The sequence below is a fragment of the Trichomycterus rosablanca genome, chromosome 13, assembly GCF_030014385.1.
Source record: "Trichomycterus rosablanca isolate fTriRos1 chromosome 13, fTriRos1.hap1, whole genome shotgun sequence".
Classification (NCBI taxonomy): Eukaryota; Metazoa; Chordata; class Actinopteri; order Siluriformes; family Trichomycteridae; genus Trichomycterus; species Trichomycterus rosablanca.
Window position 1 is genome coordinate 2,133,387 of NC_086000.1, and position 16,179 is coordinate 2,149,565.

General features: G+C 42.7%; 1 protein-coding gene across 1 annotated transcript in view; it reads right to left on the reverse strand.

The window, feature by feature from the left end:
* rgs7a (regulator of G protein signaling 7a) overlaps positions 1-14,084 on the reverse strand; it is a 23,282-nt gene extending 9,198 nt beyond the window's left edge. The window contains exons 1-4 of the mRNA XM_063008024.1: positions 14,016-14,084; positions 12,472-12,600; positions 2,269-2,365; positions 1,136-1,186 (exon numbers count right to left, since the gene is read on the reverse strand). Coding sequence (XP_062864094.1) covers positions 1,136-1,186; positions 2,269-2,365; positions 12,472-12,549 — 226 coding nt within the window. The 5' untranslated portion in view covers positions 12,550-12,600; positions 14,016-14,084. The remainder of the gene's footprint in view (positions 1-1,135; positions 1,187-2,268; positions 2,366-12,471; positions 12,601-14,015) is intronic.
* Between the last annotated feature and the right edge of the window lie 2,095 nt (positions 14,085-16,179).

Sequence of the window (16,179 nt, forward strand, 5' to 3'; positions counted from 1 at the left end):
TTTGTTGTTTTAGTCTAACAAAAAATACTCTGAGAGTTTATTCTTTATAAACATTCATTATTTCCATCATATGATGTCAAATTATTTCCAAATTTTTAGGAATCCATCAACCTATGCAACCAGTGATTCATCAAATCTTTCCTCCATTTAATTATCTATTCATCCATCCATCCTTTCATCCACTCGTCCATCCATCCATTAATCCACTTATCCATCCATCCATCCACTCGTCCATTCAATCATCCATCTATCCATCCATCCACCCATCCATCCATCCATCCATTCATCTAAATATTCATCCATCCATCCATCCATCCATTCATCTAAATATTCATCCATCCATTTATCCATCCATCCATTCATCTAAATATTCATCCATCCATCTATCCATCCATCTATCCATCCATTTATCCATCCATCCATATATCCATCCATCCATATATCCATCCATCTAAACATTCATCATCCATCCATTTATTCATCCATCCATCCATCCATTCATCTAAATATTCATCCACCCATCCATTTATCCATCCATCCATCCATCCATTCATCTAAATATTAATCCATCCATCCATTTATTCATATATCCATCCATCCATTTATCCATTTATCCATCCATCCATCCATTTATCCATCCATCCATCCATCCATCCATTCATCTAAATATTCATCCATCCATCCATCCATCCATTCATCTAAATATTCATCCATCCATCCATCCATTCATCTAAATATTCATCCATCCATCCATTTATCCATCCATTTATCCATCCATCCATCCATTCATCTAAATATTCATCCATCCATCCATCCATCCATTCATCTAAATATTCATCCATCCATTTATCCATCCATCCACCCATCCATTTATCCATCCATCCATCCATCCATCCATCCACCCATCCATTTATCCATCCATCCATCCATTCATCTAAATATTCATCCATTTATCCATCCATCCATCCATCCATTTATCTATATATCCATCCATCCATCCATCATCCATCCAACCACCCATTCATCTAAATATTCATCCATTCATCCATTTATCTATATATCCATCCATCTATCCATCCAATCATCCATCCATTTAGATTTTAGAAACTTTGATAAGTAGTAGTTCGGCACTCACCTGGATCCTCAATGTTTAAGTTCTTCATCAGCCACTGCACAATGTCCGAACCTAAACACACAAAATTATACAAAACGACTATGAGCTTGTTGGACATCCTAGTATAAAACTACTGGCATTGTGACTACAACATGCTTCACTCTTCTGGATTCTACTGTGTAGTGTAGTGATTCTACTTTGTATTTATGTTCAGTTGTTTGTACAGATGATCTGGGGACGTAAAGCTGCTTAGAAACCTAAAAATGACATTCCAGCTTTTCAAAAATCTATAACAGATATTTATCTGTTAATATCTGTACAGAGCTCTGGAGACTTGACTAGACTTGAGTGATGACTGTTTTTTGTTTATATAAAAACACAGAAGTCACCAGCTCATCAATGAGAATCACTAATGAGGATTTAGGAAGCCGTGTCACAAAGTGAAATAATATTATAGTACTTTCTACACCACCAAATGATTAAACACATTGCTGTGTGTTTATTTTTGACCAATCAGATCGACTCATTTGAAAACCATAAAGAAATACGAACAAAAACAAAACAAACTCATGAGAAGAGGACGTGTTCTGATTACTTAGCTACAGAACAGCTGCGTATGTAAACGTTTGACCTCAGCTGGGTAATTATTCCAGTATATGGCTTTGTAGACGCCCTCCTCATATGGGGCACCAGTTTGTTTTACTTGCTCTGATTATAAGTGTACAATTAGCACTATGTGTTTCTGTTTCTGGGCATGGAACAGCACCAACAGGATGCTACGATTAGATCCTGACGTCTCATTTTCTCTTTCATATCGAGCAAATAAGACTAAAATAAAACCGCTAGATGTCGGATCAGCGCTCTCTATCGAACATCGTTGACAGATAAGGGCTCAGCTCGCACGGACCAATCGAATTCTCCTTTTACGGATGTAATCTAGGCCCGGCTGTCGGGATCTACCAGGAACAATAGCTTTTATTACACCTAGCAAGGCGAGAGACAGAGAAAGCCTTTTAATTTAAAGTAACGACAGTAAAACCGTCTTTCCATCTCTCTCAGCATCTCACATTAGGCTGCAGTAATGTGACCGGATGGATTACTGCTCCGTATCTTACATGCTACTTCAGCTGCACAGAATATCTTGAAATGCTTACCGGAGAACACACTGGGAATTTTGGAGAGGAAACTCTTGACTGTGCGGATCGGGATGCCGTTCTTCTCATCCTGCATTTGCGCTATCAGATCTTCCATCTGAGAAAGAGAGAAAGAAAGAAAATATAAACCACTTACCATATAGAAGCACTTTGTAGTTCTACAATTACTGACTGTAGTCCATCTGTTTCTCTACATGCTTTGTTAGCCCCCTTTCACCCTGTTCTTCAATGGTCAGGACCCCCACAGAACCACCACAGAGCAGGTATTATTTAGGTGGTGGATCATTCTCAGTCCAGCAGTGACACTGACATGGTGGTGGTGTGTTAGTGTGTGTTGTGCTGGTATGAGTGGATCAGACACAGCAGCGCTGCTGGAGTTTTTAAACACCTCACTGTCACTGCTGGACTGAGAATAGTCCAGCAACCAAAAATATCCAGCCAACAGCGCCCCATGGGCAGCGTCCTGTGACCACTGATGAAGGTCTAGAAGATGAGCGACTCAAACAGCAGCAATAGATGAGCGATCGTCTCTGACTTTACATCTACAAGGAGGACCGACTAGGTAGGAGTGTCTAATAGAGTGGACAGTGAGTGGGCACGGTGTTTAAAAACTCCAGCAGCGCTGCTGTGTCTGATCCACTCATACCAGCACAACACGCACTAACACACCACCACCATGTCAGTGTCACTGCAGTGCTGAGAATCATCCACCACCTAAATAATTCCTGCTCTATGGTGGTCCTGACCATTGAAGAACAGCATGAAAGGGGGCTAACAAAGCATGTAGAGAAACAGATGGACTACAGTCAGTAATTGTAGAACTTCAAAGTGCTTCTATATGGTAAGTGGAGCTGATAAAATGGCCAGCTACTCAGTTCACCAGTGAGCTACAACCCAAACGCTCTCCACAGGAACCAGACAGAAAATGCATATATGTGTGTTTTTGTAGACGGTAGATGGGTGACGGTAGTCATTACGTCGCTGCTTATCTACAGTGTCGGTGCAGACCGCCAAACAACAAACGCCGTGACGTGCAATTCAGCCAACACTCAACACCAGACCACAACTAATCACGCACTGCCTGCTCTGCCCAGGGACGGAGAGACGGCACGAATCTGAGTGACCTTCAAAAGGGGGGCCGGTCGCCCATCGCTGAGGTCAAACAAGCCGAAGAGGGGCTTCCGAAATAGAAACAGGGGGTCTGTTCAGTCATCGTGTCACCTCGGTAGCTTGTCACTAGGGCTGATTAGGACGGTAAACGAGCTGGAGAGAGAGTGGCAGTGGGAAATCATACGCTTCCAGCTTTGCAGCAACAGTTTAGGGAAGGACATGCATGAGTACATGAGTGTGCTGCGGATCATACCTCCTCACACCCAACCTTGCGGCACCAACGGTGGGAGCGGCGTTCGCCTCGCTAGCTGTCTGCCTCATTAGCCCATACATAGGACCCGGCGTGTGCCATTACCACACGTCCTCGTGGCTCGTGCCCGCCGTGCGCTCGAGGCTGGCGTGATGTATTTATGTCATCGTCATGCCAGTTGCCATGGTAACGGAGCGAGGAACCAAAATCGAGGGGAATAAAAGAGTAAACGTGTGAAGCGCAGCATCTGCCTTCAGACTGAAACTTCCTCTATATTACATAAGCATTATATTAGAAAACACACACACACACACACCGTGCACACACACACACACACACAGTGCACACACACAGTGCACACACACACACGTTTGCATAATTCACACACACCTGCGAAAGAGAGAATTCGTACAGACCGCATTCATGACTATCCATCACACCCGAGAGCGTAATTAAATAATCAACCCACACACACACACACACACACACACACACACACACTGTAGGTGACAGATGGGCTGTGTTTTCTGCACGGCTGGAGGTGCCAATACTCTCGCAGCAGACGTTGAGCCTTAAAGTGCTCGATACACCTCACACACACACACACACACACACGTTCTAAAGCTCATTTGACACTCAGGCTTGGTGTGGCCTCTTTAATGGCCTCTCCAGTCACCAGATCTGAATCCGATCGAGCATGAACGCAATGCAACCAAACCCTTAAGTGAGTGTTGGGGCTTGATCTAGCGACCTTCTGGTTACAATCAATCCATCTTGATATTATACTAATGTTGGTTGGGAACCCTTTTTGGTATAATATTTAAACATCATGTGTGGGGTTGTTGGACCCTAGCAGTAAAGGTATTGGACTAGTAATCAAAAGGTCACTGGTTCAAGTCCCAACACTGCCAGATTGGACTTCAGTGGTTCTGTCTGAAAACCTGGTGACCCGCCCTGCTCACTACTTCCTACCTGATCAGCTGACATTGAACTCATAAGGTAGCACAACCCGCTAGCACGCCAGCTAACGTCTCCCTCCGTGTACCGAATACGTTTTAACTGTCCCTGACGCCCCAATTCACAAATAAACGACACCTTTATACAGATTAAACATCAACGAGGATTTATTTACATTTGAAAGGAACTCCGTTGGTTGCTCCACGTGCTGCACTGAATGCTGGGATTGCCTTCAGAGCTGAGGAAGCGTCGGACGCTCCCTCGTCATTCAGTCAGATTATCAGTCAGAATTAAGGCGCCTCAGTAGGAGCATTTTAAGGGAGCTAAGAATTTAGACACGCCCTCTTTTTAGGAGCGTAGGATGACATGTATTCGAGAAGAGCACACTGGTGTACTTGTACAACGTATTCCTCATACCTAGAGCTTATAAGACTGTAAAAGAAGCCGCTACGAACAAACCAAACCAACATGTACCCAGTAAACAGCCCGACACTCACAGACTTCAAGCCCAACATCAGAACCACTACACAGTCAAATAAAGTATTATTATGGCCAGAAGTTTAGGGACGTTTCACCAGGCTGTGAAGAATATCTTCATGTTGGCTGCCAGCGTTAATCACAGCAGGAGATTCATAATAACACAGGCGGCATCTGTGAGGTTCAGCGACTGCTTTGAAATTTTGACCGAATATCGTTCCCCTATCACCCCACCCTGCACCCCTATGATCTTCATGATTTCCTGGACGGTCCAGTGGTACAAAGGTGAAGACACACACACACACACACACACACTCAGAGCACTCTGAACAGCAAGGAATGAAAATATAGGATGGAACACTCTCTGTTCCTGTGTGTGTGTGTGTATGTGTGTGTGTGTGTGTGTGTGTGTGTGTGTGTGTGTGTGGGAGTAAAGTGGGTGCTCTGACTCAGCTACTGTTGAGTATGATTCCACCGGACCACCTACATGCAAGTAAAAATTGCAAGCACACACACACACACACACACACTTCAAATAATGCAGCAAGAAGGTGAACAACAGTAGCAGATTTAGCCAGGGAGGCTGGCATGTTTTTATTTGTGCGCAGTAATGATTGTGGTGGAGTAAAATACGTTCCTGATGTTTGAGGTTTGAATCTCAGCGGTGCTATCAGTCAGACAGGCATCTACACAGACGTGACACACAGCTATATCAGTGCCCGGATATAATAAGGAGGGTTGCGGCCGACAGGTAGGAAACACCCTGGATGGGTCGACAGTTCATTACAGGGCAAACACACACACACACACACACACACAGCGTCCAGTTGGTCTGACTGCATGTCTTTGGACTGTAACCGGAGCATCTGGAGGAAACCCACACAGACACAGAAAGGACCCGGACCACTCAGACTGGGAATCGAACCCAGATCCTTCTTGCTGTGATGCAAGAATAAAAGTTAAAAGGTAATATAGTTAAAACACAAAGTCACGTTCAAACTGCTAAGTGAACCAAAGTGTGTGTGAGTGTGTGTGTGTGTGTGTGTGCGTGTGTGCGTAGCGTACCAAGGCTTTTTTGGGAACTCACAGCGATCCTCGTTAGTCCATCACAGCTCAGAGAAATATAACATCCAGCATCTGTTTCCTCTGGGTCCAATTAACCCAGCATATATTACCATCTCTTATAGTACTACAGTGTGTGTGTGTGTGTGTGTGTGTGTGTGTGGGTGTGTGTGTGTGTTGTGGGCTTATCGTGTATTAAACTCAGAGCTTTCAGGCTGCAATTATAAACATCAGAGGCGACACGATCCTAATTGAATTTAATTACCGACCTCTGATTTAATTGTACAGTTGGTTTAATTACAAAGAATCGATTTTATTTGAATCATTTGATTCATTTGACTCGTTTGATTCATTCGACTCAGTTGATTCATTTGACTCAAAAGAACGGTTTTTCTCTCTCTACACACACACACACACACACACACACACACACACACACACACACACACATAATAATAACAATAGTATTTCAAATCAGGGGTGGCACACTGGCTCGGTGGGTAGCACTCTCTTCTCACAGCAAGAAGGTCCTGGGTTCGATTCCCAGGCTAAGAGGTCCTTTCTGTGTGAAGTTTGCATGTTCTCCCCGGGAGTAAAACTGACAATGAATGGATGAATGAATGTTTTCAACCAAAATGTAAGATCAGCTGTCCGTGAGCTGAAGCTGAGGTGGAATTGAGTCACACAACAAGACAATAACCCAAAATCCTGTAAAGGTTTTGGAGTAACCTGGTCGGGGTCCTGACCTGAACGAAACAGAGACGATGCGGAGTCAGAACAGAAGAGTCGAAATTCCTTGACAGTGTGAAAAAAAAAAACAGAAATTAAATAATAGAAACATTTTATTTGCACTTTTTGTGGCTCTAACAAGCTCATGATCAGGCGTCCCAATACTTTCGTCCATAACATTTATTTACTGCTTTATGCCGCTGGGATTTTTCCAGTGACTCACCGATGTACAAAAATAATTCCAGGAGAGCTTTTTAACGCGGCTTCAAACGTGTCATGGTCGCGTGTGGGTGTCAGCAGGTATGCGCTCATACGTACGCCAAACACAACCGTTCCCTAAAAATCCGGTCACGACTTCGTCTGCGTGCCGTCCCTGCACACTCGAAATAACCAGACGGCGTGAAGCCACGGTGATTAAGTGCATCTGTGCTTCTGAAGCGATGAAATCGATCGAGAGGTGACGGCGCTCTCCTGCCGGCCTGCGATTCACCGGGAAAAATACACACCAGGTAAAAAAAAAAAAAAAAGTGCTTTATTAGAAACGTTAATGATGTTCACGCTCTTACAGGGTCAAATTTAGCATCTCACACCTAGTGCTACGTATAAAACATATAAAACGTTTACAGTTTAGTGTATAACCCATCATACTACGTGTTTAAAGCCTCAACAGTGTCATTCTGTATTGGTGAGGCTTGAACCCTCGACCTCCTGGTAGCTCAATACCCTATCCACTGGGACAAAGGTGCAATTCACATGGTATATACATGCCCAGATGCCAATTACACTTAGATTTATACCTTATATACCCAAATATATACCATATATACCCAAATATATACCATATACACTCAAATATAAATCATATATACCCAAATATATACTATATATACCTAAATATATACCCTATACACTCAAATATAAATCATATATACTCAAATATACACCATATACACCCAAATATAAATCATATATACCCAAATACATACCATATACACCCAAATATAAATCATATATACCCAAATACATACCAGATACACCCAAATATAAATGATATACACCCAAATATAAATCATATATACCCAAATATATACCCTATACACTCAAATATAAATCATATATACCAAATATAAATCATATACACCCAAATATAAATCATATATATATATATATATATATATATATATATATATATGTATATGTATATATATACTGTATATACCAACATATAACATATATACCCAAATATATATCCTATACACTCAAATTTACACCATATATAGCCAAATATAAACCATATATGCACAAATATATACCATATACATACACCAAAATATATAACATATACAGTGTATCACAAAAGTGAGTACACCCCTCACATTTCTGCAGATATTTAAGTATATCTTTTCATGGGACAACACTGACAAAATGACACTTTGACACAATGAAAAGTAGTCTGTGTGCAGCTTATATAACAGTGTAAATTTATTCTTCCCTCAAAATAACTCAATATACAGCCATTAATGTCTAAACCACCGGCAACAAAAGTGAGTACACCCCTTAGTGAAAAGTCCTGAAGTGTCAATATTTTGTGTGGCCACCATTATTTCCCAGAACTGCCTTTACTCTCCTGGGCATGGAGTTTACCAGAGCTTCACAGGTTGCCACTGGAATGCTTTTCCACTCCTCCATGACGACATCACGGAGCTGGCAGATATTCGAGACTTTGCGCTCCTCCACCTTCCGCTTGAGGATGCCCCAAAGATGTTCTATTGGGTTTAGGTCTGGAAACATGCTTGGCCAGTCCATCACCTTTACCCTCAGCCTCTTCAATAAAGCAGTGGTCGTCTTAGAGGTGTGTTTGGGGTCATTATCATGCTGGAACACTGCCCTGCGACCCAGTTTCCGGAGGGAGGGGATCATGCTCTGCTTCAGTATTTCACAGTACATATTGGAGTTCATGTGTCCCTCAATGAAATGTAACTCCCCAACACCTGCTGCACTCATGCAGCCCCAGACCATGGCATTCCCACCACCATGCTTGACTGTAGGCATGACACACTTATCTTTGTACTCCTCACCTGATTGCCGCCACACATGCTTGAGACCATCTGAACCAAACAAATTAATCTTGGTCTCATCAGACCATAGGACATGGTTCCAGTAATCCATGTCCTTTGTTGACATGTCTTCAGCAAACTGTTTGCAGGCTTTCTTGTGTAGAGACTTCAGAAGAGGCTTCCTTCTGGGGTGACAGCCATGCAGACCAATTTGATGTAGTGTGCGGCGTATGGTCTGAGCACTGACAGGCTGACCCCCCACCTTTTCAATCTCTGCAGCAATGCTGACAGCACTCCTGCGCCTATCTTTCAAAGACAGCACTTGGATGTGACGCTGAGCACGTGCACTCAGCTTCTTTGGACGACCAACGCGAGGTCTGTTCTGAGTGGACCCTGCTCTTTTAAAACGCTGGATGATCTTGGCCACTGTGCTGCAGCTCAGTTTCAGGGTGTTGGCAATCTTCTTGTAGCCTTGGCCATCTTCATGTAGCGCAACAATTCGTCTTTTAAGATCCTCAGAGAGTTCTTTGCCATGAGGTGCCATGTTGGAACTTTCAGTGACCAGTATGAGAGAGTGTGAGAGCTGTACTACTAAATTGAACACACCTGCTCCCTATGCACACCTGAGACCTAGTAACACTAACAAATCACATGACATTTTGGAGGGAAAATGACAAGCAGTGCTCAATTTGGACATTTAGGGGTGTAGTCTCTTAGGGGTGTACTCACTTTTGTTGCCGGTGGTTTAGACATTAATGGCTGTATATTGAGTTATTTTGAGGGAAGAATAAATTTACACTGTTATATAAGCTGCACACAGACTACTTTTCATTGTGTCAAAGTGTCATTTTGTCAGTGTTGTCCCATGAAAAGATATACTTAAATATCTGCAGAAATGTGAGGGGTGTACTCACTTTTGTGATACACTGTATACCCAAACAATGGGCCCCACAGGAGATTATTTAGTCATGTGACACCGAGCACCCCCACTTCCAAACTCACGCCGCGCAAAATCCTCGACCTTCAGGTAATGCTAGCTCTTCCGCTGAGTAGCGTACCGTTGCCTAGCGCTGCGTTCCCACTGGGTTTGGCGTTCGTGATCTTTAGGGCGCCGCGGGAGGATGCGCTGACTTCCTCCGCCTCCAGCAGGGAACAGAAAGCACAAACCGCTGCGTCAACAGATGGGAGCTCGTCGTTCAGCATCCACACACTTTAACCTTCCTTATTTAGGACAGAGTGACCGACTCTGACTGACCGACCCCGACTGACCGACCCCGACTGACCAACCCCGACTGACTGACCCCGACTTGTTCTTTTTTGAAAATGTCAGGATTCGTACACTCACGTTTTACCACAACTTTGTCCTGGTCAGAGTCGCGGTGGGTCTGATTCACTGGGCAAAGGTAGGAAACACACCGGACAGGTCACCAGTCCATCACAGGGCAAACACACACACACACACACACACACACACACACACACACATACACACACACACACATACACAGATAGATATATAGATAGATAGACAGATAGATTAATAGACAGACAGACAGACAGAGAGATAGATAGACAGACAGACATACAGACAGACGGACAGACAGACAGACAGACAGACAGACAGACAGACAGACAGACAGACAGACAGACAGACAGATACTTAATTGATCCTAAAGGAAATGAAATGAGTATTTTGGCCTGTACTGCACACTGTATTGTTTAGTTATCGTTTGATTATTTGTTAATAACAAACTATTTTTTAATTAAATAAATAATATTATGGTGCTGGTGCACCTAATACAGACGTTTTAATCACTTTCCTCATTAAACGTTACAGATTTTATGGATTAAGTGATTAAATGATCCAAATCAGCGACAGGTATTCAACAGAGCGCAGCGGCTCACGTCTGACTCTGTCAAACCATCAGCGTCCCACTTTCCTAATATTACCACGTGGAGACGTTACACAGCCTTTGTGTTAAACTTCCAGCTATTAAAGTGAATGACTCAGTCTGAGAGGAGAGACAGACCGAGCGAGGTGAGACGGGTCTTCCTCTCATTCAGTGCCGTCGTCAATCACAACAAAAGACGGAAACATGAAGGAGTGAAACGTGTTTATTAGCATCTAGCACGTCTCACTACTCAGAATGTGTTGACTTCTGTAAGGGGGGCGGGTCTTACACCCCTGTGTGTGTGTGTGTGTGTGTGTGTTAGCTCATGTGATATAAGTGATATAACACTATTGTGTAAGAATGTTTATCAGTCTCTCTCTCTCTGACCTGCTGTGGTCTGACTGGTGTTTTATTGATGACATGCAAACGCACTCATTCATTCAGTGTTTGTTTTAGCAGTGCTGTATCCTGGTCAGGGTCACAGTGGGTCTAATTCACTGGACAAAAAGCAGGAAACACACCAAACATAAACAGATAGATAACAAACTGACAGACAGGCAGACAGACAGACAGACAGACAGACAGACAGATATAGATAGATAGATAGATAGATAGATAGATAGATAGATAGATAGATAGATAGATAGACAGACAGACAGACAGACAGACAGACAGACAGAGAGATAGACATATAGGCAGACAGACAGACAGACAGACAGATAGATAGACATACAGATAAACAGATCAATAGATAGATAGACAGACAGACAGACAGATGGATAGATAGACAGACAGACAGACAGGCAGACAGACAGATAGAAAGATGAACAGAAAGATGAACAGACAGATAGACAGATAGAGAGATAGATAGACATATAGGCAGACAGACAGACAGACAGACAGACAGATAGATATAGATAGATAGACAGACAGACAGACAGATAGATAGATATACATATAGGCAGACAGACAGACAGACAGATAGACAGACAGGCAGACAGACAGATAGAAAGATGAACAGAAAGATGAACAGACAGATAGACAGATAGAGAGATAGATATACATATAGGCAGACAGACAGACAGACAGACAGATATAGATAGATAGACAGACAGATAGATATACATATAGGCAGACAGACAGACAGACAGATATAGATAGATAGATAGACAGACAGATAGATATACATATAGGCAGACAGACAGACAGACAGATAGACAGACAGACAGATAGATAGACAGACAGACAGACAGTAAAAACAGACAGACAGACAGACAGACAGACAGACAGACAGAAACATGCCAAACAGGTCTTCAGTCACAGGGCACACACACACACACACACACTCATATGAGGGAGTAATTTTGTTTCTCCTGAGTGTTTCTGGACTGGAAACCAGAGCATCCGGAGGAAACCCACACAAACACGGGGAGAACATGCAAACTCTACACGGAAAGAACCCGAAGCACTCCACCTGGGAATAGAACCCAGAACCTTTTTGCTGTAAGTCCAGTATGACACGCTACAAGTGGCCTGAATTCCAGTCGCTGTTCAGGCTTTAGGTTCAGACTAGATAAGAAACTCCCGCCTGCTTCGACTCTACGGATCTCCTCAAAGCCAAAACCAACACGTAAACACCAGCATAAAGGGGTCGTATAAGCAGCCGTACCTTCCTGTAGACCAGCATGTTGGGAGAGTCGTCCATCTCTCCGTTGCTATTCTGCCCGACGCTGTTGGTCTGTGCCATGTCGGGTAAGAACCACTGCTCGACAGCTTCACCGGGAGACCAACGCTGGACCTGGAGAGTAAAAATGGAAAGTTTGAGTTTCAGTATTTTAGTTTAGTGAACCTTGTTTCAGCCACTGCCCCCCTCCCTTCCCCCATACAGATAACAAGGCCAATCGTGTGTCTGTGAAGGAGCCCGGGCGGCTGATAGCAGAGCTGAGACTCGAACTTAAGAACTCGAGATGAGCAGCTTTTTATTCATGACCTGTGCAGGAGACACATCTATACCAGACATTTGCCTGGTTATATCTATGAGAGGGCTTCTTGCAAGTATGTCTGTGGGAATTTGTGCCCATTCAGTCAAAAGATCATATTTATGGTTAAAAATGTACCACCAGCAATTTATTCCCCAGGTCATTAGGGCGAGTTCGATTTTGGCATGTATTACAAAATGCATGGAACAGTGGTCTCTTTGCCAAGGTGAAAAGAGGAATTTTGACAAGTGAAATAAGCTCCAAATGGCCATGACTGAATTGGGTGAAAAGGGGGTGAAAAACAGCTGGAAAACAGGTGACATTGTTCACCCTGGAGTGCCCGCTTTTAGATCATTCTAGATCTAGACAAAATTCCTCTTTTTTACCTTGGCAAAGAAACCACTGTTCCATGCATTTTGTAATAAACAGCAACATCAAACTCGCCCTATTTACACAGGACATTTTAACCAAGCATATTTGGAAAAAAAAGGAACTGCTGTAAAACAGGTGGCACAGTCCACACTGTCCACAGTCAAGCAAGCTGGAGTGCAAAGTTTTTCTTATATGGCAGCATGTCAATCTGGCTTGACTGTAGACTGACGCCTGCACCCCAGCAGTTTCTGGTTCGTTCTAGATCTGCATTAAGATCTGACCATCTTTGACCTTGGTAAAGAGACCACTGTTCCATGTTAGTTTCTAAACTAATACTTTTAGAAAATTGGATTGGTGCATTGCTTGGTTTAAGGCAAAGATCCGACTAAGGTTGTGATAAGATCCCGGCTTCAATCTCACCCGCTGGATCTCTAACCTGCCTGACCTGGTCCCATATGTAGCAATGATTGACAACCAAGTGCAAAATACCAGCGACCGGTATGGTCACCGGGTGGTCTGGATTTATCAAGACCGGAATGCAAACTGCAAAACAATGTGCACCATCAAGCACCACAATCAGCACCATCCTGCCCTGTGCATGTTGCAGCCCTTTGCAAAACCTCCATGAGACGCACCGATGTCTGCGCTACGTGTTCATCACAACAACCCCGCAAAATGAGCACCAAAATGGCCCCGATTTCCACCGCTCCAGCACCACCGACAGCTCCGAACCTGCGGCATCACATCACCCCGATTGCGTTCGTTCCTCCACCGATCAGCTCCACGACGAATAAAACGCGCAAACGACGCATCCGACCCGACCGCGCGGATCACGATAGCGCAGATTGCGCAGCGTCCTCACCTCACAAAGCACGTCAGCTGGCCGACATGGAAAAGCGCAGATTATGATGATGCATCTGAAGATCCGCAGGTCCGCAAACACACACACACACGCGCACACACATGCACAAACATGCGCGCACACACGGGAAGCGCGCGCACCAGCAGCTTCGCGAGCACGCGCAGTCCAGCCCAGCAGCGCTAGTCCCGCGCGACTACAGACAGAGACGAGCTGCAGGGTGGAGAGGGTTTCATATACACAGCACAACAGGGTGCAGAGAGTCACCTCAGCTCCCAAAAAATCAAAGTGAGACGCACTTTTCTGATACCAAGCTAATGTCTGCTCACATTCCCCAGCATTCAGGCCTGTGTTTTTCTCTCTGCAGCTTAATAACGCGTAATAAACACTGTAAACCCACCTGCAAGTGTAAGCAACACACATTTTATCAAATGCATGCAAGGACAAGCATGCACATGATCCATCCAACACAGAGACCTACTGGTATGCGTGCAATGTTAACATAACAATATAAATACTGTATTCTGGAAATTTCGGGTGTAATACTCAAATTAGAAAACGTTTATTGTCACACTATCTCCATATTAATGCATTTCGCCCAGTGAATTGGACCCACCGCGACCCTGAATAGAATAAAGCGGTAGTAAGACAGACAGTGAACCAAAGACTGAATGAATCTCCAAATGTATAAATGTAGTGCTACAAAAATATTGCACATATTGTGCATTATATTGCACGTTTACCTTATATACAGTCTGAGCAATTGAGGGTTAAGGGCCTTGCTGAAGGGCCCAACAGCAGCACCTTGGCAGTAGTGGGGCTTAAACCAGCGACCTTCTGATTACCAGTCCAGTACCTTAACCGACAATATAACAAAATAATATTAATACCAATAAAATTAATACGAGCTACCAATAAAATTCTTCAAGTGTGTGTGTGTGTGTGTGTGTGTGTGTGTGCGACCTGCCCTGGGTTTTTCCATGCCTTTTGCCCAATGAATCAAACCCACCGCGACTCTGACCAGAATTTGGCAATGGTAAAAAAGACAATTGATGAATAAATGAATGTTGATATTAATAATATTATTAATGGTAGCGCTTATACCACTAATGTTTACATAATTACCTTTTAATAATTATAATCATCATTATCTTTTAAGAATATAATATATGCATATACTACTTCATTAAATTACTATTAGTCAACTGAGTATTATTATTACTGTTAATAATGTAATACATTTCTAATAGTGCTATATATAACTGTACAATAATTGTTGTTATTATAATATACGAAGATGATTTGATGTATACTTTATTAGATCTCTGAGGAGATCGCGGTGGTACCGGGTCCCTGGTACAGTGGCTCCCTCATCTGCTCACTCATGGAATTGAACGTTTACCGCAACATCATTTGTTTGATAGATTTGAATGCTGGATTTGCATTTACCTCCTGTTTTGTCTTTAGGGGATCTACTAATGTACTTACAGAGTAATATGATTGCACCTGGATGAGAACTCCTGGGAAGAAGTTACAGCCAAAACACTTCTGTCTAGTTTTACTTTAATAACAGAGAGACAGTCATGCTTAAGTATTTGTAATAGCAGGGTAAAAACTGTAATACAGGTGCTACAGATAAAACTATCATAAAAGGGAAGAACTATACTGATTCTTGATGAGTGAGTTCTCCTCAGTACAGACACACTGGTCCACATTGCAATATATTTTTCTCAGATGAAAAATAATGCTGTTTTATTTACAGGTTAGATTTTATTTCATTCTTGTCTAACATGCCTGGGTCAAGTTATTAGTTTATAAATAAACCTTTTTTTTATTACAGCTCAAGTTCAATGATGGTTTGATCATTTTAAATTGCTTTAATTAATTATTAAGTTAAAGGTATTAATAAACTATACCTTAAATATGCAGCATTCTATGAAAAGGAAACTGAAACAACTAATCAACAGGTTTCTTATATAGTTGTTGACCATAAACAAGTTGAGTGAGTAATAATTTTGTCCAATTTTGTCTGGTTTCAGTGTCTTTTCAAATCCATTCAAAATTAAACACAAATAAGTAAAATCATTAGTTATTCATTGCAATTAGATGCAGAGACAATTGAAGTTTAAAGGACAGGTGATTGCATACAATGTCCTGATTACACTGT